This window comes from Lontra canadensis, unplaced genomic scaffold, assembly GCF_010015895.1.
Source record: "Lontra canadensis isolate GAN:19392208 unplaced genomic scaffold, GSC_riverotter_1.0 scaffold53, whole genome shotgun sequence".
Lineage (NCBI taxonomy): Eukaryota > Metazoa > Chordata > Mammalia > Carnivora > Mustelidae > Lontra > Lontra canadensis.
The window spans coordinates 9,813,679-9,836,371 of NW_022631047.1; the positions used below are offsets into that span (position 1 = coordinate 9,813,679).

Consider the following 22,693-nt stretch of genomic DNA (forward strand, 5'->3'; position numbering starts at 1 on the left):
ATCTCTATGCTAAATAGTAACATATAAACTTACTATAAGGTACAAATAGCAGTAAATTAAGGGGGAAAGTGAGTAATCAAATTAGTACAAGAATATAAAATGTATGTAATGGCTCTCCAGAACATGCTAGTTGTTTCTGTTCTTCTATCCCTATTACATACTGGCTTGTCCTAATGTTAGGTATGTTGTGTTGGTACTAGCTCTGTGTCTGTTCTGTAAATGCTACACCAAATGAAAATGCTCTGACAGGTATGATCATTTTGCTCTAAGGAATCTGTGACCAGAACATCTTTTCAATATACTGGATGTCCTGGCCAATGTAATAAGGCAAGAAAATAAAAGTTTTACAGATTAGAAAGGAAGACATAAAACTGTTTTTGTTTGAAAATGCCATAATTATCTGTGTAAAAATCCCAAAGGATCTACAAAAATGTTCCTAGAACTAATATGTAAGTTTAGGAAGTTTGTCGGATACAGGGCCAATATACAAAAGTCAAACATATTTCCATATATCAGCAGTAGACAATTAGAATTTGAAATTTAAAAATACTATTTATAATAGTCCCCCACCTCCCACCCCCCACTTAAGTATTGAAGTATACATATAACAAAGTATGGCCGGGATCTGTATACTAAAAACTATCAAACAGTAATAAAAAAAATCAACAATGATGTAAATAAATGGAGAGATATACTGTGTTCATGGGGTTGGAAAATTCAATATTGCATGGATGTCATTTCTCCCCAGTTCAATTTAAAGAGTCAGTGTATCTTCAATCAAAATCACAGCAGGCCTTTTTAGTATTTTTCTGATAGAAATTGGCAAGTGGATTCTAAAATTTATACGGAAAAGAAAAGGAACTGAAAGGAACTAAAAAAGGAACACCAGTTGGAGAAACTACCCTATTGAATTTTAAGACTTATTAGGAAACTACAGTCATCAAGATAGTGTGGTATTAGCAAAAGGGTAGACCCATAGGCCTGCAGTGCCAAGAGAGCCCAGAAATAAACCCACACAAGTATTATCAACTGGGTTTTGAAAAGATGCAAAGAAAATTTGATGTAGAAAGAACAGTCTTTTCAACCACAAAAAACCAAACTTCAACATATACCTCATACCTACACAAAGAGTAACAGCTCATAAGCTTAAACTGAAAGAATGAAGTGACAAAATATTTAGAAGAAAACGCAGGAGAGGGGCACCTGGGTGGCCCAGCTGGTTGGGCACCCGGGGATCAAACCCCGTGTTGTGCTCCCTGCTCCTCGGGGAGTCTGCTTCTCCCTCTCCCGCTACACGCTCTCTCTCAAATAAATAAATAAACAAACAAAACAAACAAATAAATAAATAAAATCTTAAAAAAAAAACCACAGGAGAAAATCTGCATTAACTTTGGGTTTGGGTTTGGTGATCAGATTGCAGATACTACATCCAAAATGCAATCCATGGGGCACCTGGATGGCTCAGTCGGTGGAGTATGCCACTTTTGATCTTGGGGATGTGGGTTTGAGCCCCAAGTTGGGTGTAGAGATTATTTAAAAGAAAACGCAATCCATAAAAGAAAAAATTGATAATGTAGATCATATAAAAATTTAAAAACTGCTTTGTGACAGATATGTTAAGAGAATAAATAGGTAAACCACAGGCTAAGAAAAAACGTTTGCAGATTGCATGTCTGATAATGGACTTGTATCTGGAATGCATAAAGAATTCTAAAAACTGAATAAAAAAAATGACCCAATTTAAAAATAGGCAAAAGATTTAAAGAGCCACTTTGGCAAATAAGCATGTGAAAATATGGTCAACATTAGTCATTAGAGAAATGCAAATTAAAAATCACAATGAGGGACCGCTGTTCACCTCCCATAATTGCTTAAAACCAACACCACCACCACGAAATGTAATGGAGCAAAAGGAATTCTGATTGCAGGTGGAAATGTGAAAGGGTATACTATAGTCACTTTGGAAGACAGTTTGGCAGTTTCTAGTCCTGAGAAAACATCACAAAAACCCAAACTGCAGGACATTCTGCAAGTAACTGATTAGCGCGCTTCAAAACTGCCAAGGAAAAAATAAGAAAAGAAAAAAAAGAAAGGAAGAAACTGTCACAGATCAGACTAAAGGGTCATGACCACTAATACAATGTAGTATCTTGGATTAGATCCTGTACCAGTAAAAGGACATTAGAGAAAAACTGGTGCAATCTGAGTAAAGTCTATAGCTTAATTAGTATTTCAACAGTGTTAATTTCTTGCTTTTAACTAATGAATCATGAGTGTGTAAGATATTAAAATAAGGGAGGCTGCGTGGAGGATATCCAAACTCTGTACCATCTGCAACTTTTTTGTAATTCTAAATTTATCCTAAAGGAAATAATCTACTGAGAAAAGAAACCCCAAGTGAGTAATAGACCCACTAAAGTGGCTAATATCAAGGTGAGTAACAATCCCAAGTTAAGGTACATATGTGAAGTAATGCAGATCTCAAGCATTGCTAGTGGGATTGTAAATTACTTCCATCCTTTTAGAAATGTTTTAGCAGTATTAACTAAAACTATACAGATTTCCATCTTATGATTTAGCAGTTCTACTTCTAGGTATATACTCAAGAGAAAGGAGTGCATATGTCTGTAAAAAGACATGTATAGGAATATTTGTAGGGGCGCCTGGGTGGCTCAGTGGGTTAAAGCCTCTGCCTTCGGCTCAGGTCATGATCTCAGGGTCCTGAGATCGAGCCCCGCATCGGGCTCTCTGCTCAGCAGGGAACCTGCTTCCTCCTCTCTGCCTAGTTGCGATCTGTCAAATAAATAAAATCTTTAAAAAAAAAAAAAAAAAAAAAGAATATTTGTAGTAACTTTATTCAGAATTGCTCAAAACTTGAAACAACCCTTAAGTTAGAAAGAACCAAGAGAATGGACAAATTCAGGTGTATTCATACAGTGGAATACTACATGACAAAATTATTATTTTTATTTTTTAGAGAGAGAATGAGAGAGTGTGAGCAGGAGGGAGACTCAGAGAGAGAGAACCCCAAGGAGACTCCACAGCGCAGAGCCTGATGCCAGATTGATCTCATGACTCCGAGATGATGACTGAGCCGAATAAGGAGTCAGACACTTAACTGATGAAGCCACAGGCACCCCTACATGGCAAAATTTTAAAAAGAAACCAAACTATCAATACTAGCAACAGCAAGGATACATCTCGAAAACATGACATTGATTAAAAGAAGTCAGACATAAAATGGCTAAATAGGCAGTTTAATAGACTAATTGATGGGGATAAGTCACAAGTTAAATCGTGAGTATCTCTATAGACTAATTGACGGGGACAAGTCATAAGATGAATAGTGAACATCTCTGGAGATATCCTGTATCTCAAGATATATATATATATATATATATTTTTTTTTTAAGATTTTATTTATTTATTTGACAGAGAGATCACAAGTAGGCAGAGAGGCAGGCAGAGAGAGAGGAGGAAGCAGTCTCCCTGCTGAGCAGAGAGCCCGATGTGGGGCTCGATCCCAGGACCCTGAGATCATGACCCAAGCCCAAGGCAGAGGCTTTAACCCACTTTAACGCCCCATCTCAAGATATATTACCTATCTCCCAGAATGTTAACTGAGACCCAAGCAGTAAGGATTACTGAGGGGGGAGGGGCGTGAAGTCTTCTGGGGCGCTGAGAAGGTTCTGTATCTTCTGGGATGTAACCCAGTTGTAACACTTCTTCAGGCTGTACACTTAAGATCAGTACACTTTACATAGTTCACCGTATGTATCTTATGACTTAATTAAATGTGAAATGAAGAAGAATTAAAAACTAAAGTGTGGGAGGAAAAAGAAATTTAAGTGGTTTCCTATTGTTGTTAAAGTCCAAAATCGTTATTATAGTTTGTAAGTCAGGCTGATCAGCTTCCTACCTACTTCTCCAGCTTCATCTCTCTGTTCCCAAACTCCAGCCCGTATTCTTCCGATTATGGGACCTTGGCACGCACCGTTCCCTCCTTCCACTGGGAGAATTCTCTCCTCCCCACTTCACCTAGCTCACCTTAATTATTTTGCAGGTCACATCCTGAATTTCCTCAGGGAAGCTTATCCTGATCCTCAAGCTTAGATTAGGTTTCTGATGATATGGTATGTTTCTACTTTATAGCACTTACTTTACTGTAATTATTTTTCAAGCTTTGGAAGGTTAGGTAGTAAGTCCGTCTTGTTTGTGTTATCTTCCGATGCCCGGTATATAGTAAATACTCATTTCATACTTACCGAATGCTAATTTTAAAAGTGAGCCTTGGATTAGTTTAACAAATGAGTAGTCCAAGGCCACAGAGTATGAGCTGAGACCCAAGGCCATCAACAAGTCCTGCTGACTCTGTTTCCAAGGGATATCTTCAAACGGTACACTCTCCCCATCTGTCTATCACAGGAGCCTTCTACCTGGTCTCTCGGGTTCCAGTCTTTATTCATTACCCACTGGATTATTACAGACAATAATGCCCTATTGTCTATTCTCTCAAAGCAGCCAGATTGATCCTTTTTAACATGGAAAGAGATGGCACTTCTCCCTTGCTCAAAACCTTCCAATGGCTGCTCTGAATTTAGAATATAATGAAAGTCCTTATCTTGGTTTATGAAGCCCACTGTGATATGACTGACTCCATCTGGAGCGCCCTCACCCACCCAACTCTAGCCCAGACGTGTATTCCCCTAACTCTGACGTCCCAAGGTCTCAGGCACTTTCACACTAGCTGAATATTCTAAGAGGAACGCTGGTTCCTTCTGGGTGTTCAGTTCAGATGCCCCCTCCTCGAAAAGACTTCCATGAACTCTTGTCTAAAGTAGCTGGGTAGTTACTCTCACTTTCCCTATTTCAGTTTTCAGCTTAACACTTACTGTTCCCGATTTATTTTGATCATCCCTCTCATCTAATGAGAGCAAGAGCGTGCCCTTATGGTCTGCTTAGCTCTGTATCTTTGATACCTAGAACAATGTTTAGCACATAGTAGGTGCTCAGTAGTTAAATATTTGAGATTTGATGAATCCATGAATACCTCAATGCCTGGGCTCTTTGTTCCTTCCCAGCTGTTGGTAACCATAGGCTCATTGAATCTGGTTTCTTCATAGACCACTTAGAGCTATGCTAGAGTCTAGTGTGGTAGCCACTAGCCACATGTAGCTATTTAAGTATAAAATTAGATTGGGGCGCCTGGGTGGCTCAGTGGGTTAAAGCCTCTGCCTTCGGCTCAGGTCATGATCCCAGGGTCCTGGGATCGAGCCCCACATCGGGCTCTCTGCTCGGCGGGGAGCCTACCTCCCCCTCTCTCTGTGCCTACCTCTCTGCCTACTTGTGATTTCTGTCAAATAAATAAATAAAATCTTTAAAAATATATAAAATTAGATTAAATTTAAAATTTAGTTCCTTCAGGGGTGCCTGGGTGGCATAGTCGGTTGAGTGGCTGACTCTTGGTTTCTGCTCGGGTCACGTTCTGAGGTCCTGGGATGGAGCCCTGCATTGGGCTCTGGGCTGAGAGCAGAGTCAGCTTGACACTCTTTCTCCCTCTCCATCTACCCCTCCCTTCTGCATGCCCATGCTCTCTCTCTCTCAAATAAGTAAATAAATAAGTCAATCTTTAAAATAAAGTTCGGTTCCTGCACTGCGCTAATCACATGTCAGGCACCCATTAGCCACACGTGGCTGGCAGCTCCCATATTGGACAACACAGATAATAATTTTTATCATTACAGAAAGTTCTGTTGGACAATGCTGATAGAGTTTTTTACAAATGGATTAATCCCAAAGGGAGTTGTTAGGCCTTGAGTATAAAAATAGTTGCCTTTTGAGGTCTTGTTGCTCTGGAATGGCTGCCTTGTTTTTCCTCCTTTGGACTGGTTTCTGCATGAATTGTCCTACTTGATTGGACAAGCTGTTTTATCAAACAGGTGTGTGTGTGTGTGTGTGTGTGTGTGTGTGTGTGTGTTTAATGTTATGTTAGTCACCATATAGTACACCATTAGTTTTTGATGTACGGTTCCATGATTCATTGTTTGCGTATAACAGCCAGTGCTCCATGATATACGTGCCCTCCTTAATACCCATCACTGGGCTCACCCAACCCCCCCACCCCCAAAACCCTCAGTTTGTTTCCTGGAGCCCATAGTCTCTCATGGTTTGTCTCCGTCTCTGATCCCACCCCCCTTCATTTTTCCCTTCCTTCTCCTAGTGTCCTCCATGCTATTCCTTATGTTCCACATATGAGTGAAACCATATGATAATTGGCTTTCTCTGATTGACTTATTTCACTTAGCATAATCTCCTCCAGTCCTGTCCATGTTGATGCAAAAGTTGGGTAGTTATCCTTTCTGATGGCTGAGTAATATTCCATTGTATGTACCAAGATATGGACCACATCTTCTTTATCCATTCGTCTGTTGAAGAGCATCTCAGCTCCTTCCACAGTTTGGCTATTGTGGCCATTGCTCTATGAACACTGGGGGGCATATGGCCCTTCTTTTCACTACATCTGTATCTTTGGGGTAAATACCCAGTAGTACAATTGCTGGGTCATATGGTAGCTCTATTTTTAATTTTTTGAGGAACCTCTGCACTGTTTTCCAGAGTGGCTGCACCAACTTGCATTCCCACCAATAGTGTAAGAGGGCTCCCCTTTCTCCACAACCTCTCCAACATTTGTTTTCTTGCCTTGTCAATTTTTACCGTTCTAACTGGCATAAGGTTGTGTCTCAATGTGGCTTTAATTTGAATTTCCCTGATGGCTAATGATGATGAACATTTTTTCACGTGTCTATTAGCCATTTGTATGTCTTCTTTGGAGAAGTGTCTGTTCATGTCTTCTGCCCATTTTTTGACTTGATTATATGTTTTTTGGGTGTTGAGTTTGAGAAGTTCTTTATAGATCTTGGATATCAGCCTTTTGTAGTGTCATTTGCAAATATCTTCTCCCATTCTGTGGGTTGCCTCTTTGTTTTTTTGACTGTTTCCTTTGCTGTGCAGAAGCTTTTTTATCTTGATGAAGTCCCAAAAGTTCATTCTTGCTTTTGCTTCTCTTGTCTTTGGAGACGGGTCTTAAAAGAAGTGGCTATGGCTAATGTCAAAGAGGTTACCGCCTAGGTTCTCCTCTAGGATTTTGATGGATTCATGTCTCACACTGAGGTCTTTCATCCATTTTGAGTTTATCTTTTTGAATGATGTAAGAGAATGGTTGAGTTTCATTCTTCTGCATGTGGCTGTCCAATTTTCCCAGCACCATTTATTGTCTTTTTCCCACTGGATATTTTTTTCCTGCTTAGTCAAAGATTATTTGACTGTAGAGTTGAGGGTCCATATCTGGTCTCTACTCTGTTCCACTGGTCTGTGTGTCTGTTTTTGTGCCAATACCATGCTGTCTTGGTGATCACAGCTTTGTAGTATAGCTTGAAATCAGGCAATGTGATGCCCAGCTTTGCTTTTCTTTTTCAACATTTCCTTGGCTATTCGGGGTCTTTTCTGGTTCCATACAAATTTTGGGATTCAAGCAGGTGTTTTGAGGGTCAGTCCATAATTTGAGGATCTCAGAGGTATACAACTTAGAACAAGTAAATCCTTTCATGATAAGCACATAAAAACGAACAGGTGCCTAGAAGACACCGAACTATATAACTCTGTTGAGAGAAGCATGGTTAGGGGATGTGTTGACCTTGGGTTGGGGGAGGTGAGAGGCTGGCAGTCCTAGATACTCAACTAAATTAACTCTAAGGTAGAATTCCTTTAAGATGAAGGGTTCTGTCAGAAATATAAATATAATTATAAAGCTATGAGCAACATTAAACAGACCAATATTATAGGCCCAGTTCATGAATGAGAATCTGAAGTAAAATATTAGCAAACAGGATCCCAGAGGTCCATTCAAAGAAAAAACAGAACAAGATCAAGTGTAGGTTTCTTCAGAAAAGTAAAGATAGTTTAACACCAGGAAACTGATTTATGTAATTTATCAGGTGGATAGATATATAACGAACTCTTCAGAAGCTTAAATGTGTTTGCTTTTTGTAAAGATTCAATATCCATTGTTAGTTTAAAACCTCAGTGAAATAGGGGTGCCTGGGTGGCTCAGTCGGTAAAGCATCTGCCTTCAGCTTGGGTCATGATCCCAAGGTCCTGGAATCCAGCCCCGGATCGGGCTCCTTGCTCAGCGGGGAGCCTGCTTCTCCCTCGCCCTCTGTCCCTGCTTGTGTTCTCTCTCTTTCTCTCAAATAAATTAATAAAATCTTTAAAAAATAAAAATCTCATAAATAAAATCTAAAAGAAAAAAAAAAAAGGGACGTCTGGGTGGCTCAGTCAGCTGGGCCACTGCCTTCGGCTCAGGTCATGATCCCGGGGTCCTGGAACGAGTCTCACATTTGGGTTCCTTGCTCAGCAGGGAGCCTGCTTCTCTTTCTGGCCTCTGCCTGCCACTCTGCCTGCTTGTACACTCTCTCACTCTCTCTCTCTCTCTGACAAATAATAAATAAAATCTAAAAAATAAAAACCTCAGTGAAATAGTAAGTGATGGATATTTTCTTAGTGTAATAAAAATAAATCTATTACAACTCCTGCTAAATGGGGAAATACTAAAAGTATTCCCCTTAAAATCAGGGAGAAGACAGTAATGTTCATTAATGCCGTTGACCATTTAACATTGTTCTGAAGGTACTAAGCAATGTATTTAGATGAGAGTAAAATGTCTTAGAAGTATAAAAATTAGATAGTAGAGAATAATTTCACAGTATTTAAAGGAGATGACCCAAGTGCATCAACTGAAAAGCTCTTATAGATGCTAAGAGAATTCAGTAGGTAGCAGGGTTAAAAAAAATTAAGTCAGAAAAGATCCCATTTCTGTAGCATTTATAAAGATAAAACACCTAGGGCCGCCTGGGTGGCTCAGTGGGTTAAAGTCTCTGCCTTTGGCTCAGGTCATGATCTCAGGGTTATGGGATCCAGCCCCACATCAGGCTCTCTGCTTATTGGGGAGCCTAGATCCCCCCACTCTCTCTCTCTGCCTGCCTCTCTGCCTACTTGTGATCTCTGTGTGTCAAATAAATAAATAAAATCTTTAAAAAAAAGATAAAACACCTAGGAATGGACTTAGCAAGAAATACTCACACAATTTATATTAAAAAAAATTAAACATTAAAACACTAACAAGCCACACAAAAGGAATCAACACATTGAAAATCACCATGTTCTGGGCATCTGCCCTTGGCTCAGGTCTTGATCCCAGGCTCCTGACACGCATGGAGCCCTGCCTGGACCCTCCCACTTCCCCAGCACAGAGCCGAGCGAGCAGCGGAGCAGAGCCAGTCCCCCTGCTCAGTGGGAAGCCTGCTTATCTTTCTCTCCCTCTGTCTGCTGCTCCCCCTGCTTCTTCTCTCTCTTTCTCTCTATCAAATAAATACATAAGATATTTTTAAAAAATATATCATAATGTTCTTGAAAAGGAGCCAGCGTGAGGAACATGTTAGTTCTCTCTTGAGTAAGATATAAATCTGGTGCGATCTCAATACAAATACCAGTGGGAGCTTTTTTAGGGGAAGGGGGACTAAAGACGCTGATCTTGAAGTTTATTCAGAAAAGGAAGTAAGAAAACATTAGAACATTCTGGAAAAGGAGATCAAAAGGAGCTCTAATAGATATTAAAATATAAAGCTAAATTAATTGGAAGTCTGTGGGTGCTAGCATATTAAAAAGACAGATCAAAAGAGGAAACCTGAAAACCCAGAAGTAAATGCAAATTCTTACACAAATTTGGTTTATGCTAATGGTAGTGTTACCAGTTAGTGAATAAATAAATCACTGTTTAATAGGTGATTTCAAGGATAGCAAGATAACATTTGGAAATTGTTCTATAGAAAAATAGAGATGAACAGACAGTGGAAAGTAAATTACAAATGACTCTTTTTTAAAAAATTTTTAAAAGATTTTATTTATTTATTTGACAGAGAGAGATCACAAGGAGGCAGAGAGGCAGGCAGAGAGAGAGGGAGAAGCAGGCTCCCTGCTGAGCAGAAAGCCCGATATGGGGCTCCATCCCAGGACCCTGAGATCATGACCCGAGCTGAAGGCAGAGGCTTTAACCCACTGACCCACCCAGGCGCCCCATTTTAAAGATTTCATTTATTTATTTGACAGAGAGAGAGACACAGCGAGAAAGGGAATACAAGCAAAGGGAGTGGGAGACGGGGAAGCAGGCTTCCTCCTGAGCAGGGACCTCGAGATGAGGTGGGGCACGATCCCAGTACCCTGGGATCATGACCTGAGCCCAAGGCAGATGCTTAACGACCTACTCACCAAGGCACCCCAAATTACTCTTAACATAATGAAAATATTTACCAGCAATAAAATGAAAAAGTTCACTCATAATAAGAAATGCAAATAAAAATTATACTCAGATAACATTTTTCACCTTTCAGATTGGCAAAGATCAAAATGTTTGATAACACACTAAAGTTGGTGTTTGCATATGGAAATGGACACTCTTAAAAATAGCTCATATTCAGGGACACCTGGGTGGCTTAGTCGATTAAGCGTCTCCCTTCAGTTCAGGTCTTGATCCCAAGGTCCTGGAATCAAACCCTGAGCCCAGCATCAGGCTCCCTGATCATCAGGGAGTCTGCTTCTGCTGCTCCCCCTGCTTGTGCTCATTCTCTCTCAAATAAATAAATAAATAAATAAATAAATAAATAAATACCTTTAAAAAATAGCTCATGTTCAGTCTCTATGGAGGGCGATTTAGTAATGCTATCAAAATAAAATATACCTACCCTTTGACCTCCAATTTTATTTCTAGCAATTAAAAAAAAAGATTTTATATATTTATTTGGCACAAAGAGAGAGATAGCAAGAGGGAGAATAAAAGTAGGGGGAGTGGGAGAGGGAGAAGCAGGCTTCCCGCTGAGTAGGGATCCCAGGACCCGGGGATCATGACCTGAGCCGAGGGCAAACACTTAACAACTGAGCCACCCAGGTGCCTCTCTAGAAATTTTTTGATAGCAATACTCCCACATGTGTAAAACAAAATATGTTATTATTGTGGAACTTAAAAGAAAAGGATTTATTTATTTATTCGAGAGAGATTGAGCATGCATCTGTGAAAGCAGGGGAGGGGCAGAAGGAGAGGGAGAGAGAGATTCTCAAGCAGACTCCCGACTGAGCACACAGCCCAGCTATGTACGGGCTCTATCTCATGACCCTGAGATCATGACCTGAGCTGAAACCAAGAGTCAGACACTGAACCAGCTGAGCCACCCAGATGTCCCTGAAATTGTTTTTAATAGTAAGATTGGAAATGAATTAAAATGCCTCAAAGGGATCTAGTTAAATGGGGTGACTGATATAATGGAATACTACGTAGAAGCAGATATAACAATTAACGAGGGAGCTTTTTGATACTGACATGGAATTATGGCCAAGCTATTTTCTAAGTGAAAAAGACAAGGGGAAGGATATACAGAGAATGTGGAAAAAAGGAGGAAGGGAATATAAGTGTATATATTTGTAAATTACCTCTGGAAAAAACATCAGAAACAGTGACAGTGGTTGCTTCCAGGGAGGGCACTGTGGTGTTTGAGGGTCAGGAGTGGAAGAGAGACATTCCACTGTTTACTTGTTGATATTTTCTGAATTTTGATCCATATGAATACCCAAAGAAAGGAAATAAAGTTAAAACCAGAAAAGAAAACGAAAACGTAACTTGCTCTGATTTACACAAAAAGAATGTCTCATGAACCATGTTCTTTTCTTTTCTTCCAGGACCTCCATCCTCAGAGGATTGGCTTTTAATCAACCTGGACTTTTCCTCATGATAGCAAGATGGCTGCCACAGCTCAGGCATTATGTTCTCACACAAACATCCTCCACACAAGAAAGAAGGGACAAAGAAAGCCAAACACTTTCTCCTAATGATGTTTTTTGTCCTGGGAAGGAAGACTTCCCTATATACACCATTGGTCAGAAATGGACCTCATGTCCATCCTAAACCAATTTCTGGCAGAAGGAAATGGGTTTACTGGCTCCTGGGATTAGGGAAAGGGCCTCTTCTGCTAATATCATGGAATCTTTGTCCTAGTGCAGAAATGGGGTTCTGTTCCTAGGAAAGGTACAGAAGTCTGCTGGGGGGGTTTGCAGAAAGAATTTATCACAGTCGTCAATGTGAACCACTCCATCTTTTGAAAATAAATAAATAAATAAATAAATAAATAAATAAATAAAAACTTCATTACCCTAGGACAACATAGCCCCACATCTCCCACTGCCAGTACTCTATACCCAGTTATGTCCATCTCTCTTATGGACTGCTGCCTTAGCCTCCTTCATGGGCTCCCTGCAGCCATGCTGTCATCAGTCTGTGTTGCCTTTGTCCCCTGTGTGATATAGGAGTGGCATTCTCAGAAGTCAAGTATGGGAGGCTAGCTGGATTCAGATCCAATTGTCCCCTTCTCACCTCTTCTTGTATATGGTTCTTTCATTCATTCATTCTTTCTTTCTTTTTTTTTTTTTTAAAGATTTTATTTATTTATTTGACAGACAGAGATCACAAGTAGCCAGAGAAGCAGGCAGAAAGAGAGGAGGAAGCAGGCTCCCTGCTGAGCAGAGAGCCTGATGTGGGGCTCAATCCCATGACCCTGGGGTCATGACCTGAGCTGAAGGCAGAAGCTTTTAACCCACTGAGCCACCCAAGCACCCCTGGTTCTTTCTTTTGAAGATAACAATCAACAGGCTGTCCTCATTGCTTTTCTATCAGCTTTCATTCTAGGGAGAGCTCCTCTCAATATAAAACATGCTCTGTTGGTGTGGCTTGGAGCCTGTTAACTCAGCTCTGGTAAAATAATCATGGGCTGTGTTATAGGCTGAATCATGTCCCCCCAAATTCATATGTGGAGGTCCTATACCCCAGTACCTCAGGACACGACTGTGCTTGGACATAGTCTTTAAAGAGGTAATTAAATTAAACTGAGGTCATTAGGGTGGGCCCTTATGCAATCTGACCGGTGTCTTTTTTTTTTTTTTTTAAGATTTTATTTATTTATTTGACAGACAGAGATCACAAGTAGGCAGAGAGGCAGGCACAGAGAAAGGGGGAAGCAGGCTCCCCGCTGAGCGGAGAGCCCGATGCGGGGCTCGATCCCAGGACCCTGGGATCATGACCTGAGCCGAAGGCAGAGGCTTTAACCCACTGAGCCACCCAGGCGCCCCTGACCAGTGTCTTTATAAGAGGAGGAGATTAGGGGTCCCTGGGTGGCTCAGCTGGTTGAATGTCCGGCTCAGGTCATGATCTCCTGAGATGGCACTCTGCACTGGGCTCGTGCTCAGCACAGAGTCTGCTTGTCCCTCTCTCTCTCTGCTCTTTCTCTCATTAAAGAAAAAAGGAGATCAGGACACAAACAGGAGGGAGAAGACCACGTGCAGGGAGAAGGCAGCTATCAGGAAGCCAAGGAGAGAAGCCTCAGAAGAAACCCACCCTGCTGACACCTTGATCTTGGACTTCTAGCCTCCAGACTGGTGAGAAAATACTTTTCTGTTCTTGAAGCCCCCAGCTTGCAGTGCTTTGTGATGGCAGCCCTAAGAAATTCACACAGACTGGTGTGGTCCTAAGTGTGAACGGTGCCCCCTAGGGCCTTAGCACCGTTTCTTTAAAAAAGCTTTCATCTGTTTTATTTTGTTGAAAAATGTATAAAATTTGGTTTTTATCTAAATACATTGGAGCAATGTTTAAGGATTCACGTAGTCTGGCTCTGGCATACTGGAAGAGAGGGGGGATTAACTCTAAAGATACAGCTCTCTATAGCTTTAAAAAAAAAAACACTTAAAAATTTTTTTTTTATTTTATTAGAGAGAGAAAAAGAACAGGGGGAGGGGCAGAGGGAGAAGCAGACTCCCCGCTGAGCAGGGAGCCTGACTCAGGACTCAATCCCAGGACCCCGGGATCATGACCTGAGCCAAGGGCAGATGTTAAACTGACTGAGCCACCCAGGTGCCCCATGACTTAATTCTTAAAAAAGGAATTTGGATCTAATACTTTCATGGTCAACCTTAAATAACCCATCCGCTCCATTGGCTCAGATGGCTACGTGTCCCGCAGCCACGCCATCCTGATGAGCGCCAGCGACAGAGTTCTTAACACTAGACCCACACAGTGGCCTTTTATGGAAGGCGAAGTCCTCTGGCAGCTTCTTCCCTCACAATCCTTCATGTGCAGGTTGTCTCCACCAGGCAGTGAGATAGATAAATTCTAGGGCCCAAACATTTCCTAGTAGAAGAGCTTGAGAAGATTTAAAGTCCTTTTGGGGAGCAAAATAAGACAAAACGGAATAAACAAGTAAAAATCACGAGAGCCCCTTCTGAAGGAGCACCGAAGGAGGTCGGCCTGGATCTCTTCACCGACAGAATGTGAACTTGGTCTCTCATATTTTATCTCTGAAGTGCGTGTCTTTCCCTTTGACCGGCCAGGTTGAAAGAACACTCTTCCACTTTGCACTGTGGCTGGGGGTGTGAGAGTTGGCTCCGACTGAATGCCTGGGGGACGTAAAGGAGATCTGCTTATTTGAGAAAACCAGTCCCCCGCCCCGCCCCCACCTACTCCTCCCCACCACCACTTTTTTTTTTTTTTTTAAACCTTTTCCGGGGGAAATTCTATACAGGTGTGTGGTTTGTGAAGGTTTTACCTCCAGAGCCAGACTGACTGGGTGGAAATCCAGCTTTGCCGTTTGCAGCTGAATTGGGCAAGTCATTTACCCTCTCTGAGTCTCAGTTTCCCCATTTGTTCAAGGAGAATATTGAAAGTATCTCTCTCAGGGAGATGCAGTGAGGATTGCATAAGTTAGTATTATAAAGTGTCTGGAGCACTGTCTGCCACCTTGTCAGCGATCCCAGGCTACCACTGTTATCACCTAAATTACATACACCAGCCCTTTGTAGGATTGTATTTTAATGTTTTGACCTTTGCCTTTGACATTGCCCCAGTGGAACAGCGTTTCTCTGAGAATCCCAAGAAAATGAGTGATCTAGGTCTCAATCTCTTTATTTGCATGTGGTTACAATTTATAAATACACTTGCCATTTTCCTCCCCCTCCCAAACTCTCCCTTCTACCCAGTAACTGTGTCCAAACCCCCCAGTTGTCAGTCATTCCCTTTCCCATCCAGGCAGAGAGGGGAGGGGCGGTCCTCCATGAACCCCATCTTCCTACAGAGTCTACTTCAGTCCGTGTGAAGGGTGGGCTCTCAAAGGGCCTCTGAAGCTTGGGGATGAGCACCACGAATCTGCTGGAGGTCCCGCGGATGTCCTCGTCTGTAACCATGTGACCGGCTTCCTGCTCGGCCATGCGGAGGCTGCCGAGTGCCGTGGTGGGCAGCAGTGAGCATCACATGCCCGGTCTGTGCTGGAAGCTGAGCTGTCTCAGGCCCCGTGGGCAGGAGGGTCTGCAATGAAGTCTCAGGCCCGCTCAGCTGCTGGTGAGAGTCTTGTGGGGGGTACCTACCCAGCCAGTGCCCGGCCCTGCTCTCGGAGGTGCGTCTGAGGCCTGGCCCCTCACGGTCTGCCTCTTAGGGGCCCGACCCAGGCCCTCGGTCAGTCCTGGGTGGGTAGGGCAGCCTCAGGGAGAAGGTGCTCTTGCACGTCCCTTCTCCTGACTGTTCCCAGACACCAAGAGGCATGGGTGACAAGTTGGGTCCTTGGCTCTGTTAGAGGGCGTGGCAGCCCAGTGTCTCTGTTTCAGCCAGATGCCAAGCTTTGCCATCCTCCTGGTAGGGTGTGGAGAGTCCAGGAGGGCCAGGGGCACCCTCTTCAGGGGTGGGGTATGGAGGCTCTGGGGAAGCAGGGGGGTCTCCGGGGCCCCGTGCTCCCCCCAGGACTGGCCCATTGTAGATGTAGATGTTGCCGGTGACAGTCACAGACCCACCGGTGACATGAATGCCGCTGGTACCTGTGGGAAAGGAGGCCGACTGAGAGGGGCTGATGGCAAGCTGTTGGGAGTCTCTGTCTTGCTCTGCTTCAGTCTTCTTATTTCTGTCTGGCCCACACTTGCCTCCTGCCCACCATCCCTCCCACCCCACCCTTCCTTCCCTCCCCAGTCTCCTCCCTTCTACCTGCCCTAGGCTCACCATGGGCCACCTGGCTTTGCTCTGGGAGCTCGGGCTCCAGCTCCCTGGCCTGGCTGAGAGGACTCTGTTGCTGCAGCATCTCTTCCTCCAAACCTGGGGGTGCTGGGAGCCTGGCCGAGGCGGGGGCCATGTCTCCAAAGGGCAGAAGTGGCTTTACCAGGTCAGGGAAATGTGGGTTGACCCTTGGAGGCTCCCAGCTTCCATCAGCGGTATTTGAGTCCTCTCCCTGGAGGAGAGAGGCAGAGAACCAACTGATGACATGGGTCTTGGATCCCAGCTTTCTTGAATTCCCACACCCCATCCCATGCTTAGGCAGCTCACTGTTCTCCTCTACTCCACTTCATGCTCCCTGCCACAGGGCCTTTGCACTTGATGCCCCTCTTCCTGGGGCACTTTCCCCGAGATGTTCTGATGGATGGCTCCCTCATTTCTTCAGCTCTCTGCTCAGATATCAGTTTGTCAGAGAGGCCCTCTCTGTCTACTCTAAGATAATGTACCCCCACCCTTTGCCACTCACTGTCCCCCTACTGAGCTTTATTTAGCAACTATCATCCACTGATACGTATTTCTTTAACTTTAGTCTTGCTCCCTTGGCCCATAACTCCAGGAGGGCAGGAACTTTGCTTTGTTCACTGCTATATCCATGGTGCCCAGAACAGAGCCTGGCACATGGTAGGCTCAATCACTTATTAGTTGAGTGGATATTGAAGCCTACACACTCTTACCCTGCCTACCCCACCCTGTTCACTTAGCCCAGCCTGGCCCTCCCTGCTGCCTTCTCAGCCTTCCCCATTACCTCTGGACGCCTCTTCAGCAGAGATCCTGCAACAGAAAATGAAATGGGGGTCAGGCCTCCAGTAGGCCCTAGGCCCCCTGGCTTGCTCCGTTCACAGCCTACCGGGGTGTATGCCCCCCACCGTGGGTTCCCAGGGCTATCGTTGCCCTTATCTCCAGCCTAAAAATAGGGGGCTGGGTGGAGAGAGTGTCCATGCTGGGGGCGGGCATTGCAAGTCTTCCCTCCCTCATGCAGGTTGAGGGCAGCCAGCTGGCCAGGCCTGCCTCCCTGCCTGTATCCAGCTTCTTCCTACCTAGCTTCCTGCAGAGAGAGGGGTGGCTCTTCCAGGTGCAGGCCAGGACGGTGGTGAGGAGCAGGAATGAGGCCAGTGGCAGCAGGATGGCCAGCACCATCATAGTTCCTGTGGGGACAGCAGACAGGAGAGCCATGAGGACACTGGAAAGGGCAGGGTGGGCGGGGTGGGGAGGTAGCTAAGGACCAGGTTTCCAGTAGTCTGGGCGACCTACAGAAAAGGGGGAGCAGCTTTTCCCTTCCAGACCCACTACAGCTCCTAAAGGCAGAATTAGAGAAATTTCCCTTGGGTTACAGAGAAGGGAAACCAAGTCGGACTTGGAGAGGACCTGCTGACAGCCAGGAGCAACTCACGGATGGAGATCTTTGGGGGTGGTGCTGGTGGCCACCACATAGAGACCAGGGAAAGAGGCAGTTTGTGGGTGAGAACAGATGCATGCTCAGTTGGGTTTCCAGGGCTGGAAGAGGGGGTGGGAGGCGGTACAGGGAGGGTGGGGCTTGGGTTTGTAAGCAACTCAGGACACAGGGTAGAGCAACACTTCTGTGGACGTGCCCATCCTAGAGAGAGGCCACTGTAGGGGATGAGATTGCCCCTCTGTCTCTGTGGGGGTGTTTCTGGGGGTGAGAGAGGAGAGGCTGCAAGTTCCCCATCTCCTTGCTTAGGGCCAGTTCCAGGAGCGGGAGGGAAGGGAGGCTGGGACTTGGGTTTCTCAGATTCCGGTATGTAGCCTTGGTAATTTCTGTCTTTCACAGCAGAGTCTATAGTGCCCATCACATGTGTCTGGAGAAGGTTAGGAAGGATTGGAGAGCTGCATCCTGGAAGCTTGCCCTTTCTGATCCACCTAAACCTAGGGTTTAAGGGAGGATAGAGTCGGAGGCCTGGGAAAAAAACTGAACCTGGAGTCCTAGACATCTGGGTTCCAGCCCAGTTGGGTGACTTTTTATCATTCCTCCTTTTGGAGCATATCAAAGGTAAAATGAGGGGGTTAGGTACATACGGTCTAAAATTCCAGCTCTAAAGTGCCAGTGGCATGATGCATGGTTATAAAGTAACAAGAGGACATGGAAAAAGATTTAGGATATATTTGAGTGAAAAATCAAGTTACAAAATATTCAAATGACTCCACTTTTAGAAAAACAACTGGAAGGATATATTAAGAAATGTTAAGAGTGGATATGCTAAGTGATGGTCCTGTGGGTGGTTTTTAGTTTTGTTTCTCTGAATTTTCTGATTTTCTACAGTATGCATACATTTATGGCACAGGCTCTGGAGTAAGAAAGAACCGAGTATAGGTTTTCATAACATCAGTTACCACCTGTGTGATCTGGGGCAAGTCACATGAACTCTGCCGAGCCTCCTTCCCTCCGTGAGCATAATAACAGAACTACAGTTGACCCCGGAACAACATAGGTGTTAGGGGCGCCGACCACCGTGCAGTCGAAAATCCATGTATAACTTTTGATTCCCAAGAAGTCTTCACTCTGAATAGTCTGCCGTTGGCTAGAAGCCTTACCAGTAACACAGCTGATTAATGCAGGTTATGTATTTATATACTGTGCTCTCACAATAAAGTGAGAGCAAAGAAAATGTTAGAGAAAATCATAAGAAAGAGAAAATGATTTACAGCACTGTGCTGTATTTTTTGAAAAAAAAGCCACATATAAGTGAAACTGCGCAGTCATGTTGTTCAAGGGTCATCTGTACTTTGTAGAGTCATTAAGCAAGATTAAAAGAGTTAGGGACGCCTGGGTGGCTCAGTGAGTTAAACATCTGACTTTGGCTCGGGTCATGATCCCAGTGTCCTGGGATGGAACCCTGCTTCAGACTCCTTGCTCAGTGGGGAGCCTGCTTCTCCCTCTCCCTGCCTCTCCCCCTGTGTGTGCTCTCTCTCTGTCTCAAATAAATATTAAAATCTTAAAAATATATATTAAATGAGTTAGTGATTGTCAGGTGCCGACAGAGTGTCTGACACACTAGCTCTCGATAAATGAAAGATATCATTATTTGGTAACTTAAAAAAAGTTAATAAACTCTCTCCCAACTTATAATCTTTATAGTCATTAGAAATATCCCTCAATCATTTGCTGGGCTAGGAAACCAATAAGTTCACAGAAAAAAACAAACAAACAAACAAAAAGCAACAAACTGAGAAAGAGTCAAATGTGGGGTGAATTTTCTAATAATATAAGCGTGTAATCTAATAAACAGATTCTCAGTCTAGTAAGTAGATTATATGACGGTGGCAGGTCCAAAGTGATGACAGTGATGTCAGCTACAATTTCATGTCAGTAGGAGTGGTCCTTGGCACACATTGTATGTAACTTACAAGTTATATGTATATATATAACATTATATATATGTGTATACATATATATGTGTATATATATGTTATATATATGTTATATATGTGTGTGTTATATGTAACATATATATAACATATGTATACGCTATATATATAATATAACATATATAGTGTATACATATGTATATATATAACATAGAAAGAGTATATGTTAAGTTCGCCTAGGGATACTCCCTAAGGAACTTCTCCACTTGCCCCAATTCTGAGATGCATTCAGCTTTTCCCCACTTTTTGAGATAGAAGGAATAAAGGCATCTTCCAAGACTTCCCTCCCCACCCCCCGCCCCGCCCCTCCCCATGTGCCCCTCAGCCTCAGGCCCTCACCTGGCATCTCCGAGTGCTCTGGGGGATTTCTGCAGCTGGCGTCAGACCGGGCAGTGCCTGGAACTGCCTCCACCAGGCCCTGCTCCTCACACCTGCAGCAGAAAGAGAGGCCCAATTCAGGTGGGCACAGGGCTGGGAGTGGCAGGGTGAGCCCATGGGTGTGAGCATAGGGTGGTCAGCAGCTGGCACTTCTAGGATGGTGGGGGAGTGGGGTGGAGGGACACTCACCTTGTATGGGGCTGGCAGCGGGCCCTGGGGGAGGAGGTGTTCTGGAAGTGGCCTGCCTTACAGGGCACACAGTTTCTGTTAACTACCCCGACTTCATCTGGCAAGAGAAAAGCAAGGCCAGCCACGGTGAGTGGGCAAGGGTGGGGGGCGGGTCTTTCCATGCTGTGAATTTCCACCGTTCCCTGCCTGCCCGCCCATCTCATTCCTCGGCACCTTTCCTGATCTCCCTCTTGCTGAGAGAAGCTTTCTGAGATTCTGCCTCTGTCCAGGTGTCTCTGCAGACCCCTGTGGTGGGTCTTTCACAGGGAGAGAGAGGCAGCTCTTTATACCCAAGAGAACTACCTGGGGGGCTCCCCCCTCACCCCCCGCCCTGGATGGTGCTCCCTGCACCCAGCATCCTTCCTGCCCTCCTCCCACAGCAACCTCTGACCTGTCAGCTTGGCCTCAGTGCCTGGTGGGCAGTCTGAGAGTGGCTCACAGTGTACACACTCCGTGTCCCAGTGCACGCAGAACATTCCTGGTTGGCAGCGGCACTGGGTCTTCTGTCTGCTGGTGCAAGGCATGGTCTCCTCGAAGCCCAGCACTGGCAGGGAGACAGGAGAGCTCAGCGGAGGGCCCACGCTCTGGGAGATCCCAGCCTCCCCCAAGCCCCCTGCTACTCACTCTGGTCACAGGGGCGGCACAGCTGGCAGATGGAGAGATGGTTCCAGTGCTCGTTGTAGGAATTTTCGGGACACTGGGCACAAACGGTGTTCTGGCTGGGGCTGCATTCCACGGAGACGTGTGTGCCTGGAATGGGAGTGGGGCCCTGCAGTGTCAGGGGAGCCCGGATCCCCACTTGCCTCTGCAGCTCCGCTAGCTGCAAGACCCTGTCCTCTGCAGAGCCACCCACGAAGGATGGCTGCCTGGCTTTCCTGGGAGATGGTGTCTGTCTTCCCTCCGAGGCAGCAGTGGGGTGGGCCAGAGTCCCCTGCCACTCACCTCCCGTCGGGCCATTGCCTCTCACCTGGGGGGCAGCGGGAGCAGCAGACCTGATGCTTGGGTTCGTAGTACTCCTTTTCCCGGTCCCAGCACGTTCGGTTCTCTGTGTGGTATGGGGGCTCCTTCACAGGGAGATGGAGGTGGGGGGTAGAATTACTCAGGGGTCTGCTGGGGAGGGCAGAGGGACTAGAAAGAGGGCTGTGCAGACCCCCTTTTGCCCTCCCAAGCCAGCCACCACCCACCTACATGGGCCCCTCCCTCACCAGTCGGGCCTGGGATGCTGCCAGGAGACCGCAGAGGCCCAGGATGAGAGGCCCCCAGGCCAGGCCGCAGGGGGAGGCGGCCCATGGCAGGCGCATGGCGGCCAGTAGGCCAGTCGGCCAGATGGGTGGAGGCCGGGGCAGGAAGGTGGGAGGCCTGCACGTCCTGGGCAGTGGTGGCAGCAAGCTCCCAAGCCCAGGGCCTGGGACTGGGCTTGGGCTGACGTGCCCCCGAGGGCCGTGCGGCCGGCCCTGGCCTGGCCTCCAGGGCTCCAGCGCCGGCTCAGGAAGTGGGAGTGGAGTGAGCCGGCCTTCGGGGCGGGGACAGGGAGCTCTGGGAGCAGAGGCAGCTGTCGCAATCGGGGAAGAGGAACAGGCTTGGCCGCCCCGATGCAGGGCGGGAGGGGGCGGCCGGGAAAGCACGTGAGGGCAGCAGGGCCGGAACCAGGCCTCCTCCCTTCTTCGGAAGCCTGGCCAGCAGGGGAGGACTGCAAGGGTCGGCTAGGTGGGAAAGGGCAGCAGAGTCAGTGGACAATGCTCAGATGGGCCTCGGAGAGCAGGGCAGAGCTGGCTTGGAACAGAGAGAGACAGAGCTGTGTCCAGCTGGGTGCCAGCTCTGAAAGTGGAAGGGCCTGTGGTTGACAGACGTGGGGAGTGCAGGGACCCCCAGGGACCCACAGTCAGCCAGCCAGCCAGCTGCAGCATCTGGGAAACAGAAGTCCCATTTGGCATCCATCTGGATGCCTGGGAGTTCCTGCCCTGTTGTGTGACTTTTTAAAAGACAAGCTACAAAGGCATAACAAGTCAGACAGCCCTCCCTGTGCGTGATCCATTCCTGTGCCCACGTTAGTGGGCGCAGGTCACCAAGAAGACACTGCGGAGAGGGCAGCGGTCCCCGCTCCCCTGTTCTTAGATGACAGGGAAGAACGGGCAGACCCAGTACCGGAAGATGAGTAGGGGCAGCTGCCCTGGAGCTGGACAACCTTGGCCCTCAGTCCCAGCTTCCTCACCCAGGAGACTGAATCCCTCTGCATGGGAGGAGACTGAGAGCCCACCCGTCCAGCCCCCTCGCCTCAAGGGTGAGAAGACGGAGGCTGAGGGGGCCACTGAGAGGAGACCGGGATTCCAGGGGGTTTGGTCTTGTCCCTACCCCCTTTCTTCCCATCATTTCCCTGCGACCCATTAACAGCACCCTGATGTCCCCTGATGCCAGGCTCTCTGGTCTTTAGGTCTCTGTGCTCCTGGCTAGCTCCCATCTGTCCTTGAGCTTCAGCGGGGCTCTGGGGAGCACCCCCCCACCCCACCCAGGCTGCTCGGC

At 46.0% G+C, this 22,693-nt stretch overlaps 2 protein-coding genes across 2 annotated transcripts in view; one reads left to right on the forward strand and one right to left on the reverse strand.

The window, feature by feature from the left end:
- Positions 1–12,209, forward strand: part of VAMP1 (vesicle associated membrane protein 1) — a 73,350-nt gene extending 61,141 nt beyond the window's left edge. Inside the window, exon 6 of the mRNA XM_032874794.1 lies at positions 11,785–12,209. Coding sequence (XP_032730685.1) covers positions 11,785–11,837 — 53 coding nt within the window. The 3' untranslated portion in view covers positions 11,838–12,209. The remainder of the gene's footprint in view (positions 1–11,784) is intronic.
- A 3,384-nt stretch (positions 12,210–15,593) lies between these two features.
- LTBR (lymphotoxin beta receptor) lies at positions 15,594–21,696 on the reverse strand. Its single transcript, XM_032874800.1, has 10 exons — positions 21,379–21,696; positions 21,141–21,237; positions 20,798–20,923; positions 20,565–20,717; positions 20,135–20,231; positions 19,907–19,998; positions 17,221–17,328; positions 16,929–16,954; positions 16,133–16,358; positions 15,594–15,954 (listed from the first exon to the last, which is right to left on the reverse strand). Exons 1-10 carry the CDS (start codon positions 21,472–21,474, stop codon positions 15,713–15,715), a joined length of 1,263 nt encoding a protein of 420 aa, XP_032730691.1. The 5' UTR covers positions 21,475–21,696; the 3' UTR covers positions 15,594–15,712.
- Between the last annotated feature and the right edge of the window lie 997 nt (positions 21,697–22,693).

Excerpts from the sequence above, each read along its gene's own strand:
- LTBR (XM_032874800.1), bottom strand. The coding sequence starts at position 21,474 with ATGCGCCTGCCATGGGCCGCCTCCCCCTGCGGCCTGGCCTGGGGGCCT. Across the intron at positions 20,232-20,564 it reads CACTGAGGCCAAGCTGACAG|ATGAAGTCGGGGTAGTTAAC; the intron begins GTCAGAGGTTGC and ends TTCTCTTGCCAG. Across the intron at positions 15,955-16,132 it reads GCAAAGCCAGGTGGCCCATG|GTACCAGCGGCATTCATGTC; the intron begins GTGAGCCTAGGG and ends CCTTTCCCACAG.